Source organism: Budorcas taxicolor, chromosome 18, assembly GCF_023091745.1.
Source record: "Budorcas taxicolor isolate Tak-1 chromosome 18, Takin1.1, whole genome shotgun sequence".
NCBI classification, from domain to species: Eukaryota; Metazoa; Chordata; class Mammalia; order Artiodactyla; family Bovidae; genus Budorcas; species Budorcas taxicolor.
In genome coordinates this window covers 18,264,046-18,287,981 of record NC_068927.1, presented here as the reverse complement: position 1 = coordinate 18,287,981, position 23,936 = coordinate 18,264,046, and the positions used below count along the sequence as shown (strand labels likewise).

Here is a 23,936-nt window from a genome sequence, read left to right as displayed (position 1 = left end):
TGCTTTTTGTAACATAACATAAGCAAGGGATTTCCAAGGTTATTGGAGAAGAGAATGTGCATCCATTTACCTATACCTAGATTGCTTCAGATGAGAAAGTGCTTCTTATTTTACATATATTCTTCCCCTGCCCAGCTTCATTGGGATGTAATCGCTCTATAACATTGTGTAATTTTTAGATGTACAATGTGTTATTTTTCTGTTTTTTAAATTTATTTTTAATTGGACGATAATTGCTTTACAATATTGTGTTAGTTTCTGCCATACATCAATGTAAATCAGCCATAGGCATACATATGTCCCTTCCCTCTTCAACCCCCCTCCCACCTCCCTTCCATCCCACGCTTCTAGGTTGTCAGAGAACATCAAGCAATGTGTCAGTTTGACACATGTATTTATTACAAAGTGATTACCACAGTAGCATTAGTTAAGTCCTCTATCTATTCACAAAATTACCAGTTCTTTTTTATGGTGAGAACACTTAACGTCCACTCTTAGCAACTTTCAAGTGTATAGTACAGTATTGTAAACTATAATCGCCATAATGTACATTAGATCCCCAAAACTTATTCATCTTATCACTGGAGGTTTTTCATACTTTGACCAATAGCTCCCTATTTCTCCTGACATCCCAACCCTAACCCCTGACAATCGCTAGTCTATGCTCTGTTCCTATGAGTTTCTGTGAGTTGGGCATTGAATATATATATTTACTTGGCTGCATCAGGTCTTAGTTGCAGCCTGCAGGATCTTTATCGCATCATGTGAGGTCTTCCGTTGCGGTGCATTGGACTTTATAGTTGTGGTCAACCGCTCCACGGGCACGGGGCTCTGGAATACGCACATTCAGTTGTTGCCGTGCACAGGCTTTGTTGCTTCACAGCATGTAGATCTTAGTTCCCTGACCAGGGATAGAACCTCTATCCCCTGCATTGCAAGGTGGATTCTTAACCATTGGACCACTAGGGAAGTCCTAAAGTGAAAGTGAAAGTGAAGTCGCTCGGTCGTGTCCGACTCTTTGCGACCCAGGTACTGTAGCCCACCAAGCTCCTCCGTCCATAGGATTCTCCAGGCAAGAATACTGGAGTGGGTGGCCATTTCCTCTCCAGGGGATCTTCCTAAGTTAGGTATTTTTAGCTTTCACACATAGGTGATATCATACAATATTTGTCTTTCTCTGACTTATTTCACTTGGCATAATGTCCTCAAGGTCTGTCCATGTTGTCACCAATGGCAGTGTTTCCTTCTTTCTCATGGATGAATAATATTCTACTGTCTATACAGCTGACCCTTGAACAAAGCAGAGGTTATTGCTGCTAACCCCCCAGTGCAGTGCAAACTCATGTACAGATACCAATGGACAACTATAAACTTGGATACCGATGGTATCCAAGGAGAACTGGTTCCAGGACCTGGCACAGATATTCAAATCTGAAGACGCCCAGATCCCACAGTCAGCGCTCTGCATTTGTGGTTCTGCGTCAGTGGATTCAATAACCCTGGATCATATAGTACTGCAGTTATTGAAAAGAACTGTATATAAATAGAACCACACCGTTCAAACTGGTTTTATTCAATGGTAAATTATATATACACTTCATCTTTATCCATTACTTAGATTGTTTCCATATATTGAAAGTGTTAGTCACTCAGTCATGTCTGACTCTTTGTGACCCTGTGGACTGTGGCCTGCTAGGCTTCTCTGTCCATGGAATTCTCCAGGCAAGAATACTGGAGAGGATAGCCTTTTCCTTCTCCAGGGGATCTTCCTGACCCAGAGATTGAATCTGTATCTCTTACGTCTCCTACATTGGCAGACAGGTTCATTACCACTAGCGCCACCTGGGACACCCAAGATTGCTTTATCATGCTGTATTTTACTTTCATTCTTTTTTTGAAAAATATAAATTTATTTTTCTTTAATTTGGAGGCTAATTACTTTACAATATTGTAATGGTTTTGCCATACATCAACATGAATCCACCATGAGTGTACATGTGTTCCCTGTCCTGAACCCCATTCCCGCTTGCCTCCCCATCCCATCCCTCTGGGTCATCCCAGTGCACCAGCCCCGAGCACCCTGTCTCATGCATCGAACCTGGACCGGCAATCCATTTCACATACGATAATATACATGTTTCAGTGACATTCTCCCAAATCATCCCACCCTTGCCAAAAGCCGTGGTACTTTCATTCTCAAAGGATAATTTCACTGAACAAAGAATTCTTGATCCTTTTCTTTCATCCCTTTCAGCCACCAGGGAAGCCCTTCCATATCTTGGTTATTGTAAATAAAGCTGCCACATACATGGGGGTGCAGATATTTCCTTGAGATACTGATTTCATTTCCCTAGGATATATATCCAGAAATGGGATGGTTGGATCATATGATAGTTCTATTTTTAATTTATTGAGGAACCTTCAGACTGTTTCTATAGTGGCTGTACCACTTTATATTTTTACTAACCATGTTTTCTGTATCTTTGTCAACACTTGGTTCCCTGGTGAATCAGATGGTAAAGAATCTGCCTGCAATGCAGGAGACCTGGGTTTGACCCTTGGGTCAGGAAGATCCCCTGGAGAAGGGAATGGCTATCCACTCCAGTATTCTTCCCTGGAGAATCCCATGGACAGGGGAGCCTAATGGGCTGCAGTTCATGAGGTCGCAAAGAACTTGACCGAGTGACTAACACTTTCACTTCACTTTCAACACTTGGTTATGTCTCGTCTTTTTGATGCTAGCCATTCTCATAGGTGAAAGGTGTTATGTCCTTGTGATTTTGATCTTAATTTTTATGGTAATTAGTAATGGTAGCACCTTTTCATGTACTTTATGACTATTTGTGTGTCTTGTATTCAGTTCCTCTACCCATTTTTAAACTGAATTGTTTTTTGTTTTGTTACTGAGTTCCTTATGTATTTTGGATATTAACCACCTATCAGATACACAGTTTTTTCTTTTCTTCCATAGATTACCTTTTCATTTTATTGATTGTTTATTTTGCTGTGAAGATGTTTTTCAGTTTGGTGTAGCCCTACTTAATTGTTTTTACTTTTTATTTTGCTTGTGCTTTTGACGTCATATTAAAAAAATACCTGCTGAGACTATTTCCCTATGTTTTCTTCTAGGATTTTTATGGTTTCATGTCCTATGTTTTAAGTCTTTGATTTAAAAGGGTGGGTTGTGTGTGATAGGAGTGCAGTTTTATTCTGTATGTGATTATATGGTTTTTCCCAATGCCTTTTATTGAAGAGTTTATCCTTTCTTCATTGAGTGTTCTTGACTCTACTGTCAAATATGGGTTGACTGTGTATGTGAGGGTTTATTTCTGGCCCTTAACTATGCTTTATTGGTCCATGAATCTTTTCTTATGCCAATATCATACTGTTCTGATTAATAAAGCTTTGCAGCATACTTTGAAATTAGGAAGTGTTGTGCCTCCAATTTTCTTATTCTTTCTCAGGATTGCTTTGGCTATTCAGGGTCTTTTGCAGTTTCATACAAATTTTAGGATTGTTTTTTCTATTTCTGTGAAAAATGCCATTGGAATTTTGCTAAGCATTGCATTGAATCTATAGGTAGTTTTGGGTAGCATGGGCATTTTAACAGTATTGATTTTTCTGATCCATGAACACAAGATATCTTTCCATTTGTTTGCATCTCTTCAATTTCTTTCCTCCAAGCCTTGTAGTTTTCAGTGTACAGATCTTTTACTTCCTTGGTTAAGTTTATTCACAAGTATTTATTGTTTTTGATGCTACTGTGAATGGGATTATTCTCTTTATTTCTTTTTCAGATATTTTATTTTAGTGTATGGAAACACAACTGGATTCTGTGTGCTGATATTTTATCCTACAGCATTATTAAATTTGTTGATTAGTGATAATAGTTCTTTTGGTGGAGCCTTCAAAAATTTCTCTATATAAGGTCATATCATCTACAGAGACAATTTTATTTATTTATTTCCAATTTGGATGGCTTTTATTTCCTTTTCTTGTCAATTGTTATGGTTTCCAATACTGTGTTGAATAGAAGCAGTGAGAGTAGGCATCATTGTCTTTCTGATCTTAGATGAAAAGCTTTCAACCTTTCACCACTGAGTGTGATATTATGTATGGGTTTGTCAAATATGGCCTTATTATTTTCAGGTACTTTTCTTCTATACCTAAGATTTTTCTTTTTATTATCATGAATGGATGTTGTATTAAAAAAAAAATACATCTGTTGAGATGATCGCATGATTTTATCTTTTATTCTGTAAGTATGGAGTATGTATTTAGTGATTTATATTGTTGAACCATCCTTGCATCCCAGGGATAAGTCCCGCTTGATCATGGCGTATAATCCTTTTAATGTGTCATTGAATTAAACTTGCTAATATTTTGTTAATATTATTACATTGATATTTATTAGCAAAATTGGCCTGTAGTTTTCTTTTTTTTCCTTATAGCATCCTTATCTGGCATTGGTATCAGGTAACACTGGCCTCATAAAATGAATTTGGGAATATTTCCTCCTCTTTAATTTTTTGGAAGAGTTTGAGAAAGACTGTCATTTAACTCTTCTTTATTTATTTGCTAGAATTCACTACTGAAACCATCTGGTTCTGGGCTTTTCTTTGTTAAGAGATTTCCAATTAATGATTAAATCTGCTTACTCATAACTGGTTTGTTAAGATTTTCTGTTCCTTCATAATTCAATCTTGCTGTTGCTGCTAAGTTGCTTCAGTCGTGTCTGACTCTGTGCGACCCCAGAGATGGCAGCCCACCAGGCTCCCCTGCCCCTGGGATTCTCCAGGCAAGAACACTGGAGTGGGTTGCCATTTCCTTCTCCAATGCATGAAAGTGAAAAGTCAAAGTGAAGTCGCTCAGTCATGTCCGACTCCTAGCGACCCCATGGACTACAGCCCACCAGGCTCCTCCGTCCATGGGATTTTCCAGGCAAGAGTACTGGAGTGGGGTGCCATTGCCTTCTCCCAATTCAATCTTAATAAACTGTATATTTCAATGAATTTCTCCATGTTCTCTGTTACAGAATTTGTTGGTATATAATTGTTTATAGTCTCTTACAATTTTTTGAATTTCTGCCTACTCTTTCTTTCATTTCTTTTTTTTTTCTCTTAGACTAGTTAAATGCTTGTCAATTTTTTTGGTAGACTTAGTTTGTTCCTTGAAGTATAAAGTTATTGTTTATTTGAGATCTCTCTCTTTTCTTAATGTAGGCATTTATCACTGTAAACTTTTATCTTGGAACTATTTTTGCTGCATCCCGTAGGTGTGGGTATGTTTTGTTTTCATTTGTTTCAAGATTATTTTTATTTCCCTTTTTATTTTTTTCTTTGACCCCTTGGTTGCTCAGAAGTGTGTTGTTTATTTCCACATACTTGTGATTTTTTTCAGCTTTCCTTCTGCTATTGATTTCTAGTTTCATACCATTGTGGTAAGAAAAGATACTTGATATGATGTTAACCTTCTCAGATTTGCTAAGTCTTGTTTTGTGACATATCATCCTCTATCCTGGAGAATATTCTACGTGCACTTGAGAAGAATGTGTATTCTACTCAGTTGGACGGAATGTTCTATACATGTTTGTTAGGTCCAATTGATCTAAAGGGTATTTCAAGCCCAATGTTTCCTTATTGATGATCTGGATGATCTGTTTATCTGGATGATCTGTTTAATGTTGAAAGTGAGGTATTGAAGTCCCTTATAATGTTATATTATTATCTATTTCTCTCTTCCTCATCTGTTAGTATTAACAATATATTTAGATGCTCTAATATTAGGGATATATATATCCCCAATATAATTATCATATCTGCTTAATAAAATGACACCTTTACTATTATGTAATAACTTTTGTCTCTTCATATAGTTTTTGGCTAAAGGTACATTTTCTCTGGGCTGCAAGAAGCACAAGCTGAAATCAAGATCGCTGGGAGAAATATCAATAACCTCAGATATGCAGATGACACCACCCTTATAGCAGAAAGTGAAGAAATAAAGAGCCTCTCGATGAAAGTGAAAGAGGAGAGTGAAAAAGTTGGCTTAAACCTCAACATTCAGAAAACTAAGATCATGGCATCTGGTTCCCATCACTTCATGGGAAATAGATGGGAAAAGAGTGGAAACCGTGGCAGACTTTTTATTTTTTTGGGCTCCAAAATCACTGTAGATGGTGATTGCAGCCATGAAATTAAAAGACGCTTACTCCTTGGAAGAAAAGTTATGACCAACCTAGATAGCATATTCAAAAGCAGAGGCATTACTTTGCCAACAAAGGTCTGTCTAGTCAAGGCTATGGTTTTACCAGTGGTCATGTATGGATGTGAGAGTTGGACTGTGAAGAAAGCTGAGCGCTGAAGAATTGATGCTTTTGAACTGTGGTGTTGGAGAAGACTCTTGAGAGTCCCTTGGACTGCAAGGAGATCCAACCAGTCCATCCTAAAGGAGATCAGTCCTGGGTGTTCACTGGAAGGAATGATGCTAAAGCTGAAACTCCAGTACTTTGGCCAGCTCATGCGAAGAGTTGACTCATTGGAAAAGACTGTGATGCTGGGAGGGATTGCGGGCAGGAGGAGAAGGAGATGACAGAGGATGAGATGGCTGGATGGCATCATTGACTCGATGGACATGAGTTTGAGTGAACTCCGGGAGTTGGTGATGGACAGGGAGGCCTGGCGTGCTGCGACTCATGGGGTCGCAAAGAGTCGGCCATGACTGAGCGACTGAACTGAACTGAACTGACTGATGTTTTCTCTGATATAAGTGTAACTACCCTGCTCTTTTGGTCTCCACTGTCATGGAATATCATTTTACATCCCTTCACTTTGAACCTTTGTGTATTCTTAGAGCTGAAATGAATCTCTTGTAGATACATAGAGTTGTGTCTTGTTTTTTCAAATCCATTCAGACACTATGCTTTTTGATTGGAGAATTTAATGCATTTACACAGAGTGGTTGTTAATACATATGGACTTTCTAGTGCCGTTTTATTGTCTTCTGACTGTTTTGTAGTGTCTTTGTTTCTTTCTTCCTCTCTTTCTGTCTTCCTTTGTGAATTGATGATTCTCTGTAGTGTTATGATTTGATTCCCTTTGCTTTATCTTTTGCAAATCTATTGTAGGATTTTGCTTGTGGTTACCATGAGCTTACACAAAACATTTTATAGATATCAGTTCCGTTCAGTTCAGTTGCTGAGTCATGTCTGACTCTTTGTGAACCCATGGGCTGCAACATGCCAGGCCTCCCTGTCCATTACCAACTCCTGGAGTTTACTCAAACTCATGTCCATTGAGTCAGTGATGCCATCCAACCATCTCATCATCTGTCGTCCCCTTCTCCTCCTGTCTTCAATCTTTCCCAGCATCAGGGTCTTTTCCAATGAGTCAGTTCTTCACATCAGGTGGCCAAAGTATTGGAGTTTCAGCTTCAATATCAGTCCTCCGAATGAACACTCAGGACTGATTTCCTTAGGATGGGCTGGTTGGATCTCCTTGCAGTCCAAGGGACTCTCAAGAGTCTTCTCCAACACCACAGTTCAAAAGCACCAATTCTTCAGTGCTCAGCTTTCTTCACAGTCCAACTCTCACATCTATATATTACTACTGGAAAAACCATAGCCTTGACTAAATGGATCTTTATTGGCAAAGTAATGTTTCTGCTTTTTAATATGCTGTCTAGGTCGGTTATAACTTTCCTTCCAAGGAGTAAGCATCTTTTTATTTCATGGCTGCAGTCACCATCTGCAGTGATTTTGGAGCCCCAAAAAGTAAAATCTGCCACTGTTTCCCCATCTATTTGATGTGAAGTGATGGGACGGGATGCCATGATCTTTGTCGCCTGAATGTTGAGGTTTAAGCCAACTTTCTCAATCTCCTCTTTCACTTTCATGGAGAGGCTGTTTAGTTCTTCTTCACTTTCTGCCACAAGGGTGGTGTCATCTGCATATCTGAGGTTATTGATATTTCTCACAGCAGTCTTGATTCCAACTTGTGCTTCATCCAACCCAGCATTTCTCATGATGTACTCTGCTTATAAATTAAATAAGCAGGGTGACAATATACAGCCTTGACGTACTCCTTTTCCTATTTGGAACCAGTCTGTTGTTCCATGTCCAGTTCTAACTGTTGCTTCCTGACCTGCATTCAGGTTTCTCAAGAGGCAGGTTGGGTGGTCTGGTATTCCCATCTATTTCGGAATTTTTCACAGTTTATTGTGATCCGCACAGTCAAAGGCTTTGGCATAGTCAATAAAGCAGAAATAGATGTTTTTCTGAAACTTTCTTGCCTTTTTGATGATCCAGAGTCTATTGGCAATTTTATATCTGGTTCCTCTGCCTTTTCTAAAACCAGCTTGAACATCTGGAAGTTCACAGTTCATGTATTGCTGAAGCCTGGCTTGGAGAATTTTGAGCATTATTATTAGCATGTGAAATGGGTGCCATGGTGTGGTAGTTTGAGCATTTTTGGCATTGCCTTTCTTTGGGATTGGAATGAAAACTGGCCTTTTCCAGTCCTGTGGCCACTGCTGAGTTTTCCACATTTGCTGGCATATTGAGTGCAGCACCTTTTCAGCATCATCTTTCAGGATTTGAAATAGTTCAATTGGAATTCCATCACCTCCACTAGCTTTGTTCCTAAGGCTCATTTGACTTCACATTCCAAGATGTCTGGCTGTAGGTGAGTGATCACACCATCATGATTATCTGGGTCGTGAAGATCTTTTTTGTACAGTTCTTCTGTGTATTCTTGCCACCTCTTATTAACATCTTCTGCTTCTGTTAGATCCATACCATTTCTGTCCTTTTTTTGAGCCCATCTTTGCATGAAATGTTCCCCTGGTATCCCTAATTTTCTTGAGGTGATCTCTAGTCTTTACCATTCTTTCCTGTGTCTGACAAAGATACTATTCAGAAATAAAGGAGAGATAAATATTTTCCAGATAAAAGCTGAAGGCTTCATTACTTCTAAACCTACATTAAAGAAATGCTAAAATGAGTTCTTCAGGCTGAAATTTAGATCTCTGATCTGAAAACATATGAAAATATACTGCATATTGGTAAAGTAAGTATATAATCAAATTCAGAATGTCCTACTACTATAATATGTAATGTGTTAGCCATGATGGGTGAAGCTGTCTTCCCTCCCTGCTGTTTACCTGGAGCCAAATGGTGAGGCAAAAGCAAATGTTTAAGGAGAGCTTGCCATGTGCCAGAACATGTTTGGGTGCTTTACAAACATCTCATTCACTCCTCACAACCACCCTGGATGTGATTATATTTATCTGATGTGTGAATAAGTGAGGCACAGAAAGGTTAAATGTAATAGATACAGGAATAGAGCTTTCCTCTATTTCTTTGCACTGCTCACTGAGGAAGGCTTTCTTATCTCTCCTTGCTATTCTTTGGAACTCTGCATTCAAATGGGTATATCTTTCCTTTTCTCCTATGCTTTTCACTTCTCTTCTTTTCAGAGCTATTTGTAAGGCCTCCTCAGATAGCCATTTTGCCTTTTTGCATTTCTCTTTCTTGGAGATGATCCTGATCCCTCTCTTCTGTACAATGTCACGCACCTCCGTCCATAGTTCATCAGGCACTCTGTCTATCAGATCTAGTCCCTTAAATCTATTTCTCGCTTCTACTGTATAATCGTAAGGGGTTTGATTTAGGTCATACCTGAATGGTCTAGTGGTTTTCCCTACTTTCTTCAATTTAAGTCTGAATTTGGCAATAAGGAGTCCATGATCTGAGCCACAGTCAGCTCCCGGTCTTGTTTTTGCTGACTGTATAGAGCTTCTCCATCTTTGGCTGCAAAGAATATAATCAGTCTGATTTTGGTGTTGACCATCTGGTGATGTCCATGTGTAGAGTCTTCTCTTGTGTTGTTGGAAGAGGGTGTTTGCTGTGACCAGTGTGTTCTCTTAGCAAAACTCTAGTAGCCTTTGCCCTGCTTCATTCTATACTCCAAGGTCAAATTTGCCTGTTATTCCAGGTGTTTCTTGACTTCCTACTTTTGCATTCTAGTCCCCTATAATGAAAAGGACATCTGTTTTGGATGTTCGTTCTAGAAGGTCTTGTAGGTCTTCATAGAACCATTCAGCTTCAGCTTCTTCAGCATTACTGGTAGGGGCATAGCCTTGGATTACCATGATATTGAATGGTTTGCCTTAGAAACAGAGATCATTCTGTCGTTTTTGAGATTGCATCCAAGTACTGGATTTCAAACTCTTTTGTTGACTATGATGGTTACTCCATTTCTTCCAAGGGATTCTGTGCTTTGCTGGAGCAGCTGTGAAGGTATACCCCACGTCCAAGGTCAAAGAAACCCCAGTAAGTGGGTAGGCCCTGGAGTGGCTATGAGGAGATACCCCACATCCAAGGGGCAAAGAAGAAGCCCCAGCAAGATGGTAGAAGGGGCTAATTCACATTTAGAATCAAACCCTATTCCCACCAGAAATGCTCAGAGGGTTTAAACAAACTTTGTGTGCACCAGGACCCAAGTACCTCACAGAGACTGAGCCAGAACTGTGTTTGAGTGTCTCCCGTGGAGGTACAGGTCAGCAGTGGATTGCCCCAGGGACAGGGTCTCTGGGTGCAGCAGACCTGGGTATGGCATAAGCCCCCTTAGAGGAGGTCACCATTAACCCTACCATAGAGCTGCCAGAACTTACACAGGACTGGGAAACAGACTCTTGGAGGGGCAGAAACAGAACCTTGTGCACCAGGACCTGGGAGAAAGGAGCAGCGAACCCACAAGAGACTGACCCAGACTTGCCTGTGAGTGTCCAGGAGTCTCCAGCGGAGGCATGGGTCCATGGTGGCCCGCTGCAGGGTTGGGGGCACTGAGTGTAGCAATACATGCATGGGACCTTTTGAAGGAGGTTGCCATTATCTTCACTAGCTCCACCATAGTTTGGCCCCAGGTAAACAGCAGGGAGGGAAGACAGCTTCACCCATCATGGCTAACACACTACATATTATAGTAGTAGGGCATTCTGAATTTGATTGTATACTTACTTTACCAATATGTGGTATATTTTCATACGTTTTCAGATCAGAGATCTAAATTTCAGCCTGAAGAACTCATTTTAGCATTTCTTTAATGTAGGTTTAGAGGTAATGAAGCCTTCAGCTTTTATCTGGAAAATATTTATCTCTCCTTTATTTCTGAATAGTATCTTTGTCAGATACAGTATTCTTGGTTGGCAGTTTTTTCTTTTGAATATACCAGCCCACTCTCTCCTGACCTGTGAGATTTCTGCTGAGAAATCTACCAATACCTTTATGGGAATTCGTTTGTAAGTAATGAGCTTCTTTTCTCTTGCTGCTTTTTAGATTCTCTTGTAGTTTGATTTTTGACAGTTTTATTAAAATGTGACTTGGAGAGGATCTCATTGAGTTCAGTTTGTTTGGTGACCTATTAACTTCATGAAATGGGATATGAAAATCTCTACCAAATTTGAGAAGTTCTCAGTCATTATTTCTTTAAATTAGATTTCTATCCCCTTCTTCCTCTCTTTTTCTGGAACCCCAATAATTTGCATATTGTTTCCTTTGGTTGTATTCCATAGATAATGTGGGCTTTCTTCACTTTTTTCCTTTGTTGTTCTCTGTCTGGATAATTTCAAAGTTCTTATCTTCCAACTTTTCCGTTTTTCTTGCTGTTGATATTCTTTATTACAATTTTCATTTTATTTGTTGCATTTTTCAGATCCAGCATGCTTTTTTTTTTTTAATGATTTCATCTCTTTGATAAATTTCTCATTTGCATTTAAAGTAGTAGTCATCTCTTCTAGTCTTTACTAACTGTCTTTGGGAGAGAAACACCTTCTGTTAGTCCTGCTAGGGACTCTGAGGTTTTCTCAGAGTCAGTCCTGTGGATTCACCTACAAATTGCTTTTGTTGGACAGGAGGCAGAGAAGCATAAGTGAGGTATATCTTAGCCATGAATCTGATGTCACTACTAAATATACTCTTGAGTAAATCCTTTCTCTTCTCTGGACCTCTGTTTACTTTTCTGAACAATGAGGAGCTTGTAAAGATTGCATTTGAGGTTGCTTCCAACTCTGAAATGCCATATGTCTATCAGCCATTAAAACCTCAATGGGGATTGATTAATTTTATGTCTCTAGTCATGAAAAATTCCACAGTGAATTCATGTATTTATAATGGTGAGGTTTCCAGTTGCTAGTGACAGAAACTAACTTGGGATAATTTAGGTTAAAAAAGAGAATTTATTGATAGAATATGAGGAGCAGAATGTCATGGAACTTTAGGGTGAGAATAGAGCTACGTACCAGGAAAGAGTTTGAACTAGGCATAGAAAACCTTCAGGAATTGTTCTCTATTACTTAGGATTAGGTGATTGGTGAATGGGGTTGTTGGTTTGTGAACTGGACAGGCATTCCCCAAAGTGTCCTTTCAACCTAAATTTTTGATTTCTCTTTGGGACAGTTGTCACAGAAGTGGGGGGGAAGGATGCAGACTTGATCAGATGTGCCTGGTCCTGAGAGGTGGTCTCTTTGAAGTTCTCTGATCCTTGGGTTTGGAGACATAGGAATGTGGGTATCTGAAAGAATTAGGGAGAAAAGGCTGTCTGTATGTGTGACAAACTTCAATCTGGGTCACAGTAAGGCAGCAAACACACCTTCTTGGGTTCTTCTGCTGGGCTGGTACTTAGGCTTGGTCAATGGGCTGGCTCCTGGTAGAAAACTTGTCATAGCCTTTTCTCCCAGTCAGCCCAAAATGGGAAAAAAGAGGGACAGAATGTCTTTGCTAATAAGGAAGGCTCTTGGTGGAGTTGAGGGAATTATGGGGCTTCTGCACTCTCCTCCATGATGTGAAAGGTTGATTGCTGAAACCAGACTGGCACTGATCTGGGTGGAGTAGGGGCTGCCTAACCCCATTTCAGAGTGTCCTCATCTCCTCACCTTTCTGCTGCAGAGTGAAGGTCGCTAGACCAGGAGCCCAGGGCTTTAGACTGCCATCAAGATGGTGGGTGATGGCCCCTACCTTATCTCTGACCTGGACCGGCGAGGCCAGCGGAGATCATTCACAGAGAGATATGACCCCAGCCTGAAGACCATGATCCCCGTGAGACCCTATGCAAGGTAAGTCAGGAGGAGGACTGAAGGGAGGTCTGGGCAGAACTTCCAGGAATCATTTCCAGCCCATCAGGACAGTGGACACTGCCCCTGCTCCCCAAGTTGCGGCTCTGTATGCTTGTACTTTTGGCCTTCCATCCATCCATCCATCCATTTTTAAAATTTATTGACCATTCACTTCAAGAATCCTCCTTTCCTTTGGTGGAAAGGAGGCAACAGCAAATGTTTAAGGAGAGCTTGCCATGTGCCAGGACCTGTTTGGGTGCTTTACAAACATCTTCTCATTCACTCCTCACAACCACCCTGGAGGTGTTGTGATTATATTTATCTGATGTGTGAATAAGAGAGGCACAGAAAGGTTGAATAATGTGCACGAAGTTAATCACCTAGATATTACTTTGTAACAAACTGCCTCTGCACTTGGTAGCCTAAAACAATCACCGTTTCTTTAGCTTGAAATTTTATAGGTGGTTCAGCAACTTGAGCTAAATAAACGGTGATTGTTTTAGGCTTGACCAGATTTTCTTATGCGTTGCTGGTCAGCAAGATGGCTGTGCTTCTGGGGGTGATGGGCTGGGGGAAGGTGGGCCCCATGGACTATGAACTTCCAGCAGGCACTAGGTTCTCCATTTCTTTCACTGCATTCTATTGGCCAAATCAAGTCACATGTAAGCCCAGATCCAAGGTGTGTGGAGAAACAGATCTGACATCTTGAAGGAAGAAGCTGCAAGGGTGTGGGACACAGATGGAGAGAGAGAATTGGGTTAAACTGCAGAATAGGAACTCGGGAAGTCTGATTTCCAAGCTCACATCCTTAACTATAATGTGATGTTATATTACTATATGTGTATTCTTAACATTACATTAACTATAATATTTTAAAAAGCTGCTTTTTCTCAGTGGTTAAGAGTCTGTTTGCCAGTGCAGGAGCACAGGAGATGAGGGTTTGAATCCCATGGACAGAGGAGCCCGGGGACTAAAGTCTATCAGGTCACAAAGAGTCGGACATGACTGAGAGGCTGAACGCACATGCACGCAAGCACACACACCTTTTCTACATGAGAAGTGCTCTATAACCTGTCCTCTGAGCAGCAGAAGGCCAAGCGACATCTCCATGGTGAGATGACATAGCACTGCTCTCCTTTCAGAATACATAGACCAAAGATAAACCTGTGAACCCTCTAAGGTGAGAGGTGAAGGTTGAAGGGTCACGGCGTGGAGCTACCATCTTTAGTTCCAAGCAGGAGAGCTCTAACTACCCACTGTTTTGGCTCTGTTCACAATTTTGTGGAGGGGCAGTGTGATATAGTGTTTAAGAGAAAGATGGGAGTCAGCAAGTGTTGGTCTTGATTTCCTGCTTCACCACTGACTAGCTATAAGACTCTGGACAAGTACTATAACCTCTTTTTGCCTTGATGTTCCTGTCTATGAAATGGGATCATAATATCACCCAAATACTTGGGCTGTTGTTAGGATTATATCATGTGATGCATTAACGTTACCCTTTGGGAAATATCTACTGTGTACCAGGCACATAGTATTAATATGTTATTAATGAGTTGGCTTAAAGCTCAACATTCAGAAAATGAAGATCATGGCATCTGGTCCCATCACTTCATGGGAAATAGATGGAGAAACAGTGGAAACAGTGTCAGACTTCATTTTTGAGGGGCTCCAAAATCACTGCAGATAGTGACTGGAGCCATGAAATTAAAAGATGCTTACTCCTTGGAAGAAAAGTTATGACCAACCTAGACAGCATATTGAAAAGCAGAGACATTACTTTGCCAACTAAGGTCCGTCTAGTCAAGGCTATGGTTTTTCCAGTAGTCATGTATGGATGTGAGAGTTGGACTGTGAAGAAAGCTGAGTGCCGAAGAATTGGTGCTTTTGAACTGTGGTGTTGGAGAAGACTCTTGAGAGTCCCTTAGACTGCAAGGAGATCCAACCAGTCCATTCTAAAGGAGATCAGTTAGGGTGTTCATTGGAAGGACTGATGTTAAAGCTGAAACTCCAATACTTTGGCCACCTCATGCGAAGAGTTGACTCACTGGAAAAGACTGTGATGCTGGAGGGGATTGCGGGCAGGAGGAGAAGGGGACGACAGAGGATGAGATGGCTGGATGGCATCACCGACTCAATGGATGTGAGTTTGAGTGAACTCCAGGAGTTGGTGTTGGACAGGGAGGCCTGGCATGCTATGATTCATGGGGTTGCAAAGAGTCGGACATGACTGAGCGACTGAACTGAACTGAATACTATCTTAGCTTGGGTTCTCCCAAAAGCAGAGCATGAGTCAAAAGCTTGGGTGCAGGTAGCTTACTTGTGAGGTGATACCAAGCAGGAAAGATTTAGGGAGAGTGCGGCAGGGAAGGAGAGCGTGTGTGTTGTCAGTGTCACCGCTTGTAGACATGGGGACTGGATTCTACTAGGCCCCCTCCAGAAGTATGCAATTTTCTACCCATAGGGTGGGAGGTGGGGGCATTTGTCTGTGGGCTCTTATACTCCATTAGTTAGGTTTTCTTCCTGGGGGCATTGAAAGTGAAAGTGAAGTTGCTCAGTCGTGTCCGACTCTTAGCGACCCCATGGACTGCAGCCTGCCAGGCTCCTCCGTCCATGGGATTTTCCAGGCAAGAGTACTGGAGTGGGTTGCCATTGCCTTCTCCAGAGGATCTTCCCGGCCCAGGGACTGAACCCGGGTCTCCCGCATTGTAGGCAGACTCTTTACCGTCTGAGCCGTCATTAGCCCCCTGAAATTCTGGGCTACACTTATGCTCTGAGAAGACCCTGAAGGTAGTGAAAAGAGGCACAACACACCTGTGAGAGGGGACACTGTCAGCAGAGCCCAGGCTGCACAGCGTTGTCCTCCACAGCTGAGATTGGAGGTAAATGTGACAAAGTCTACACAGAGTCTGTGACTCAGAGCATCTTGACAGCATCTGCTACAAGTACAAAGCTCTTCCAGGGCCTGGAATACCGCAAACACTCAGGAATTAGGAGGTAACACCCTGTGTCTCTGACTCTTATTCCATCTTGTATGGTTAATTCCTCAAGGGCAGAAACACAGCTCTTCCTCCTCCCTTATTGCTTTCCTTTTCCCCTTCCTTCTACCTCCCCTGTCCTCCTCCTTTATCTGCTAGCTAATATTTATATCGTAGTTGTTGTTTAGTGGCTAAGTTGTGTGCAGCTCTTCCTACTCATGGACTGTAGCCCACCTCTGTAGGCTCTGTAGGCTCCTCTGTCCATGGAATTTCCCAGGTAAGAATGCTGGAGTGGATTGCCATTTCCTCCTCTGGGGATCTTCTCGACCCAGGAACTGAACCTGCGTCTCCTGCACTGGCAGGGAGATTCTTTTCCACTAGCGCCACCAGGGGAGCCCAGTATTGTGTAGTAGCTTACATACATTAATCCATTCCATCCTCACAATAAACCATGAGTTTGACTTTAGCTCTTGCCTCCTTGGGCAGGGTCACCCCCACACCCTGCTCTGACCCTCCCCATCCTCCCAAGAGCAAAAGCCAGGTGCCCAACTCCTCTGATGACCAGCTACCTGGTCTCCATTTCCTCACGGCAAATGAAGCAGGTACCCTCTTTCCCATGGGGTGGTCATTGCTAAATGTTTAACAACTGGCTCACTAAAAGAATTCCCTCGTTTGTAGCACTTCTCATTTTTTATGGTGTAAATTCTCCCATCATGGCTTATTTCAATATGCTGTCACTGATGGCAAAGTTGAAAAGGGATGCATGGTAACAGAGTCCTATTATGTGTGCTATTTCCACCACAGAGGTCATAGACTTAAATAATTGAAAGAATCAGTTCAGTTCAGTTCAGTCGCTCAGTCGTGTCCAACTCTTTGCGACCCCATGAATCGCAGCATGCCAGGCCTCCCTGTCCATCACCAACTTCCGGAGTTCACTCACATTCACGTCCATGAGTAAAATCCAGTAAAATAATCTAGGAAGCTATGAGTTTTGTGTATTGATTGCATTTGTCTCTAAGATAATTTACTTACATTTATGTAATTCAATTTTAATACTGGCTATGTTTAAGAATTGACTTGCAGAATTCCTAAAAATCAGCTCTTACAAGCTAGCAAGGGCTGGCCCAGCACACGGCTGCTCACAGGGCTGTGATGTGAGTCACCACCTGAGAGTGGCTATGGTTATCACTGTAGTTTAGAATTCTAGCCAGGAACTCAAGGCAAGGACCCCAACACCCTGGGACACCGAGCATTTTGCCTGTTTCAGGTTGGCGCCCAACCCTGTGGATGACGCAGGGCTCCTCTCGTTTGCTACATTCTCCTGGCTCACACCCGTGATGGTACGAGGCTACCAGCACACACTGACTGTGGACACCCTGCCCCCGCTGTCACTGTATGACTCATCCGACACCAATGCCAAAAGGTATGAGGGTTTGTACGGTCTGTTTTGTCTAGAGAGGAGCCCACCTTGGGAAGGGACTTTTGAGCCCTTTTAGGTGCTCCCGTTTTCCCATGGGGAAATCTACACCCACCAGTCTTGGTGGTCACTCTCCCTGGCTCCTCCCTGAGATGTGGGCTGGGCTGACTGGGCTAATATTTCACAGTTTGACTGGCAAAATCACACTTTTCATTGGTTCCTGGCCTAGTCTCCGGGGAGGTGAATACTGGGGAGAGTTGGTGGGAGAAAGAGCTTCTTGAGGGCTTGAGGGTTCAGGACCACGCGGGCGCAGCTGTCAGCTGGTTTGTAGGATCACTGCATCAGGACAGGAGTGTCTGGAATCTCACTTTGCTCTGTGCTGGCTGGACTCCACCTGCGCTGCTGCCTGCCGGGCCAGGCACGGTGTTTTGTTTCACTTTAAAAGTTGTCATTGGACTTAAAAGTTTTTTTTTTTAATTTTATATTGGAGTATACTTGATTAACAATGTTGCATTAGTTCCAGATGTTACAGCAAAGTGATTCACATACACACACATGTATCTATTGTTTTTCAAATTCTTTTCCAGTTTAGGTTATTACAGAACATCATAGACTTTCATATTACAAAATACGTTTTGCTTGAACCAAATGAAATATTTGATAATTTTGACTTGCCAAAACATACATTTCAGTGGTTCAACCTAATTCAGATTCATTACAGAAATGTTAAAGCAACAGAAATTTAAGCAGTGGAAGTGCCCCCACCACACGCCCACCCGACTCCCCAGAGGTCAACAGTGTTAAATGCTGGTTTGCATCTGTCTGGAATTTTTCTACTCTGATTAAACACACCCTGTGCTACCGTCTTCTGCAGATCAATACCTCTTCTTCTTTCCTACTTACAGGTCATCTTTTTTCCCTTTGAAGAAAAACTGAAGCATACTATTTCATGGTTAACCATTTTGCTATTTTCAGTTAAGAGTTTGTATTTTTCCACAGCACGAAAACCTCCTGCTGTGCAGCCCAGTTCCTTCATTCTTGCTAATGGCTGCATTGTTTTAAGCAGTGGGGAAGCTCTCAGAGTCGTCTCTCTGCATTTGTTTCTTTTGGAATTCTCCTTATTTTTGGTCTATATGCTTGAAGGGCTGTGAGTTCCAATCATGCTCCTACAATTGTGCCTTCACATCCCCTTATCCGTGTCTCGAAGAAATCTCAGTCAGTGGTGGTTTCCGAAACCTACAGTCCAGGGAGCAGAGAGAAATGGGCTGCACCAGTGTCTGAGGAGTACCAGGTTTTCCTTCTACCCCTCTCTCTTTTTAATGTTGCCTTCCTTCTACCCAACATCAGCTTAGATCCTTTTCCAAACACATGATTGACAACCTTAATAACACGTGATCTTCAGTCCATGCCTCTCTTCCGGACTCTGAGTCCATACACCCACCATCCAACAGGACTTGGATGATTCACAAGTATCCTACATCAAAAGCTATGTTCTTGATCCTCAGCCCTACCTGATGATATTCCCTTTCTCCATCTCTGTCAACTCCATTCCCACAGTTCCCCTTTTCTCCCGCATCTAATTCATCTGCAAGTCCCAATGTCTCCCCTGTCTACCTTTCTGTAAATTCTCGGCCACCTCCCACCTGGATGCCCATGTGCTTCCATGGTGGTCTGCCTGCTCCCCACCCTCATAACCCACCATTCTCACAGCAGCCAGATGTTCTCTTAGATATGTAAAGCAATCCTGTCACATCAGCTTGAAAACCTGCGATGGCTTCCTTTGTACTTGGAATGAAATCTAATCTCCTTCCTGAGGACCATGAAGTCCCATGAGATCTGGCCTTGCTTTGCCTCCCTGTGCCCCTACATGCCTGGCACACTGGCCTCTGTTCTGATTTTTGACATGGACAAACTCCTCCTGGCACTGGAAATTTTCTTCCTGATTTCTCTATTGCCTCTGTGTTTCTGTCACAACTGGTATTGTGCCAGGGACAGGCAGGAGGAGGAAATCAGGGCCTGGAAAGAGCCCAAATGCCAGATCCCAGCTTGTTCTGTGTCAGGGCTCTGGCCACTGCCAGTCCCATGTCCCACCCACCCTGTGAAACAGTGGTCCCCAGTCATTTTGGCATCAAGGACCAGTTTTGTGGAAGACAGTTTTTCCATGGATCAGGGATGAGGGGATTGGTTTCATGTTACATATTATTGATTTCGTATTACATATAATAAGCATGTTACATTTATTGTGAACTTTATTTGTATTATTACTACATTGTGGTATATAATTAGATAATTATAGAACTCACCTTAATGCAGAATCAGTAGGAGCCCACCAGTTCAGTTCAGTTCAGTCTCTCAGTTGTGTCCAACTCTTCACGACCCCAGGAGCCCACCAGATGCAGCTTAATTGTCCCTTGCCACTCACTGATAGGGTTTTGATATGAGTCTGGAAACAGTTGATTTGTTGTGGTCTCTGCAGTCAAATCCGGAGAAGGCAATGGCACCCCACTCCAGTACTTCTGCCTGGAAAATCCCATGGACAGAGGAGCCTGGTAGGCTGCAGTCCATGGGGTCGCTAGAGTCGGACATGACTGAGCGACTTCACTTTGACTTTTCACTTTCGTGCATTGGAGAAGGAAATGGCAACCCACTCCAGTGTTCTTGCCTGGAGAATCCCAGGGACGGGGGAGCCTGGTGGGCTGCTGTCTATGGGGTCGCACAGAGTCGGACACGACTGAAGTGACTTAGGAGCAGCAGCTGCAGTCAAATCTCTCTGCTAATGATAATCTGTATTTGCAGCCACTCCCCAGTGCTAGTGTCACCACCTCAGCTCCACCTCAGATCATCAGGCATCAGGTTCTCATGAGAAGTGTGTAACCTAGATCCCTGGCATGGCAGTTCACAGTAGGGTTCATGCTCCTATGAGAATCCAGTGCCATCACTGATCCGACAGGAGGCAAAGTTCAGGCAGTAACTGAGTGATGGGGAACAGTTGTAAATACAGATGAAACCCGCTGCTCACCTCCCGCTGTGCAGCCCAGTTCCTAGCGGGCCACAGACGGGTATAGTTCGTGGCCCAGGGGTTGGGGACCCCTGCTGTAAAAGGTGACAGAACTAATGCTGTTCTGAAGCTGCCACTGCCAGGGATGTGGGTTGTGGATCCTTGCACTGTTTTATCCATCAGCATAGCTTTCAACAGCAAGTGGGAAGGAATGTAAGTCCCTGTCTTTCTTCCTGTTCTTTTGTCACAGATTTCGAATCCTTTGGGATGAAGAGGTAGAGAGGATGGGTCCCGAGAAAGCCTCTCTGGGCCGAGTGGTCTGGAAATTCCAGAGGACGCGTGTTTTGATGGATTTCGTGGCCAACATCCTGTGCATTGTCATGGCAGCCATAGGGCCGGTGAGTGCAGTGGGCCTTCCCTGCCCTTGTCTCCCAGGTCCCCAGACTGGCAAAGAAGGTTATTAGTTACTTTCTCTATGAGCTGGTGGGTTTAGTACATTGTTGTTATCTTTGCACTCCTTGGGGGAGAATTTTCATAAAGCTAATCCTTGTCAAGCACGGCAGCTACCACTGAAATTAATTAAAACGTTTGCCTCATAAAGTCTGCTTGCTGACATTATCTGAAGCCTCCTGTACCTGCCTCGAACCTCAGCGGCACTCTCCTCTCCCCACCGCACTGTTTTCCAGACAGTTCTCATTCACCAAATCCTCCAGCAGACCGAAAGCGTCTCCAGAAAGGTCTGGATTGGCGTTGGCCTGTGCGCAGCCCTTTTCACCACTGAGTTTACCAAAGTCCTCTTTTGGGCCCTTGCCTGGGCCATAAATTACCGCACGGCAATCCGGTTGAAGGTGGCCGTCTCCACCTTGGTTTTCGAAAACCTGGTGTCCTTCAAGACGCTGACACACATCTCTGTTGGTGAGGTAAGCTGGTCCAGAAGGAGTCTAACTTAAGGAAGCTGCATTCAGACTTTTCTGAATATGAGTGAGGTGTGCTTCCTGGGTGGAATATCTGCTCCCTCTTTTGGTTGTCTGTGTCCTGTCCATCATTTCCCTTCTTCCTGCTAAGTGAAGTGGTGGACACTCAAAACACCAGAAGAATTCAGAGAAAGGAGGATTCCATTCGAGCTGAAGAATTTGGAAAGGCTTCCCTGTTCCAGTTGGAACAGGGCTCAGGGGTGACCTCATTCAGTCCCTCTGATTGTCAGTGAGGACATCAAAGCAGTACAGAGCATACCATGGCATTTAATAAAACTGACTAATGGATCTGATGATTCCAACTGTGTAGCATTTTGGATGCCAAGTCACAACAAAGACCATGCCTGTTAGACTTTAGAGTTGACATTTCCTTAAGCCCTTAATCCTTAGCAATAAAAACTTCACCTTTTACATGGGAATATTTCCCTGGCCAAGGGAACACTAGGTAGTGTGAGGTAAGGGAAGAGACTGTTTCTTTCAGTTGCTCTGTCAGTTTGTTTAAAGCATCCAGTATCAATTGTGATTAGATTCACTTGTGTTAAACCAAAACCCCCAAATAACAGTGGGTTAAACAGGATGAATTTATTTCACTCTGTGTAAAAGGAGTCTGAAAGAGGGTGATCGAGGGCTGGAATGGGGGCTTCCAGGCTCGTCTGTCTTTCTTTATCACTACCTTAGTACATGGTTTCCATAATTGTTCAGGATGGAAACTGCAGGTCCAGACATCCAGTCATGTTTCAGAGAACTGGTAGGAAGAAACAGAGAAGAGAAAGGGATAAGTCTTCCAAGTCGAGCTGGCTCCCTGTCAGAATTCACCCCCAAAGCTCCTTGGCTTGTGTCTCATTACCCTTAGCACAGCCGCGTGGTCACAATGCTTCCACAAAACAGGCTTGGAAATGTGCTCTTTTTCCTGGGCCCATGCATGCCCTGATTAAGCAGGGTTGAGCTAATAAAGAAGAAGGAGAGAGAGCTGTCAGGTAGACAGTGGGCTTTGGCGACGTACTCCTAGGTGGTATTTACGCCTTTCTTCATTGGGATTTTCAGTCCTAAAAGACGGGCTTCTCCAGAGTCATACTAGTATGAAACTCACAGAACTCACTGTGTTGGTTCTCTGATGACCTCCAACCCCTTTAAGGCCGTTTTCCCTTTCCTTCCGCAGATGCCCCAGCCATTCCAAAAGCCGTCCGTTGAGGAAATGCTCGGGTGGCCCTTCCAAAGCCTGAACCTGTGTGCTTTCTTTCCAGGTGCTCAATATACTATCGAGTGATAGTTATTCCTTGTTTGAAGCCGCCTTGTTTTGTCCCTTGCCAGCCACCATCCCTATCCTAGTGGCTGTCTGTGCAGTGTACGCCTTTTTCATTCTGGGGCCCACAGCTTTCATCGGGATATCCGTGTATATGCTATTCATCCCCATCCAGGTAATAGCAGGTCTTTGCAGTTGTATTTCACGCACACTCTCACTGAAGTGGGTAGAAGGCTTTGCTTCCAGGGCCTGGCCCTGAAACCTGAGCCCTTACTTTGGGCTCGTGGACAGTATAGTTTTTAAAGAACTTGACTTTGAATGCCCTGGGGAAGGGGGCATGCTTCTTCAATTTGTCAAAGTCCCCAGTGCGTCCCTTGTATCCTGGTGATTCATGCATTTATATCACCTGGCCAGACTCAGGTTGTGTCCCCAGAGAACACTGACCATAACTCAATGGAAGGATTCAGCGGAGAATCTCTCCCTTAGAACTTTTCCTGGCACTTACACTCCGATCCCTGGATTTTTAGGCCAACAACAACTCAGCAATTCTCTCTGAACACTGTACCTTGATTTCAGATGTTTCTGGCTAAGCTCAATTCAGCTTTCCGACAATCAGCAATTTCAGTGACAGACAAGCGAGTTCAGACAATGAATGAGTTTCTGACCTGCATCAAGCTGATTAAAATGTATGCCTGGGAGAAATCTTTTACCAACACCGTCCGAGGTAGGATGAGCAACTGCTGATAGAACCACTTACCCCGTAGAGTGTGCTTTTCCAATGGGTTCTTAAGATTCTGGGTTTGGGAATTCTGGAAATGGACTGAGGGGAGCTCCAAGCTGATCTGCAGGCTTTTCAAAAGAGTACAGAGATTTTGGAATAGTCCCAGGCATCTCTTCTAGGGAACCCAAAGCTTAGTAGGTGAGTGGCATATGGTTTAGCCATACTGAGGCTGGTGAGTGCTTGTACTGGCCAGCTACCCTTCACAAAAATAATCCACTAAAGCATTATGAGCAGAAGAGCTGGCTCAGGCTATTTTGTTGACTTGGAAGCTATCCATATGGGCACATGTATGCACTCACACTTATACACGTGTCCCCTCCTTGCTGGCAGCAGCCTCATCAGGATTGGATGTCCCACTGACTTGACATGCTTTAGGCAGATAGGAGAATGCATATATAGCTGTTTTGTTTTAAAGATGATATTTAAAACTCTCAATCA

The 23,936-nt window shown here is 43.0% G+C and overlaps 1 protein-coding gene across 1 annotated transcript in view; it reads left to right on the top strand.

Annotated features, from left to right (window-relative positions):
* The first annotated feature begins 12,991 nt into the window (after positions 1–12,991).
* The window catches only part of ABCC12 (ATP binding cassette subfamily C member 12), a 60,781-nt gene continuing 49,836 nt past the window's right edge, over positions 12,992–23,936 (top strand). The window contains exons 1-6 of the mRNA XM_052656207.1: positions 12,992–13,110; positions 17,353–17,508; positions 20,751–20,898; positions 21,187–21,420; positions 22,719–22,892; positions 23,294–23,441. Of these exons, the coding sequence (XP_052512167.1) occupies positions 12,992–13,110; positions 17,353–17,508; positions 20,751–20,898; positions 21,187–21,420; positions 22,719–22,892; positions 23,294–23,441 (979 nt within the window). The remainder of the gene's footprint in view (positions 13,111–17,352; positions 17,509–20,750; positions 20,899–21,186; positions 21,421–22,718; positions 22,893–23,293; positions 23,442–23,936) is intronic.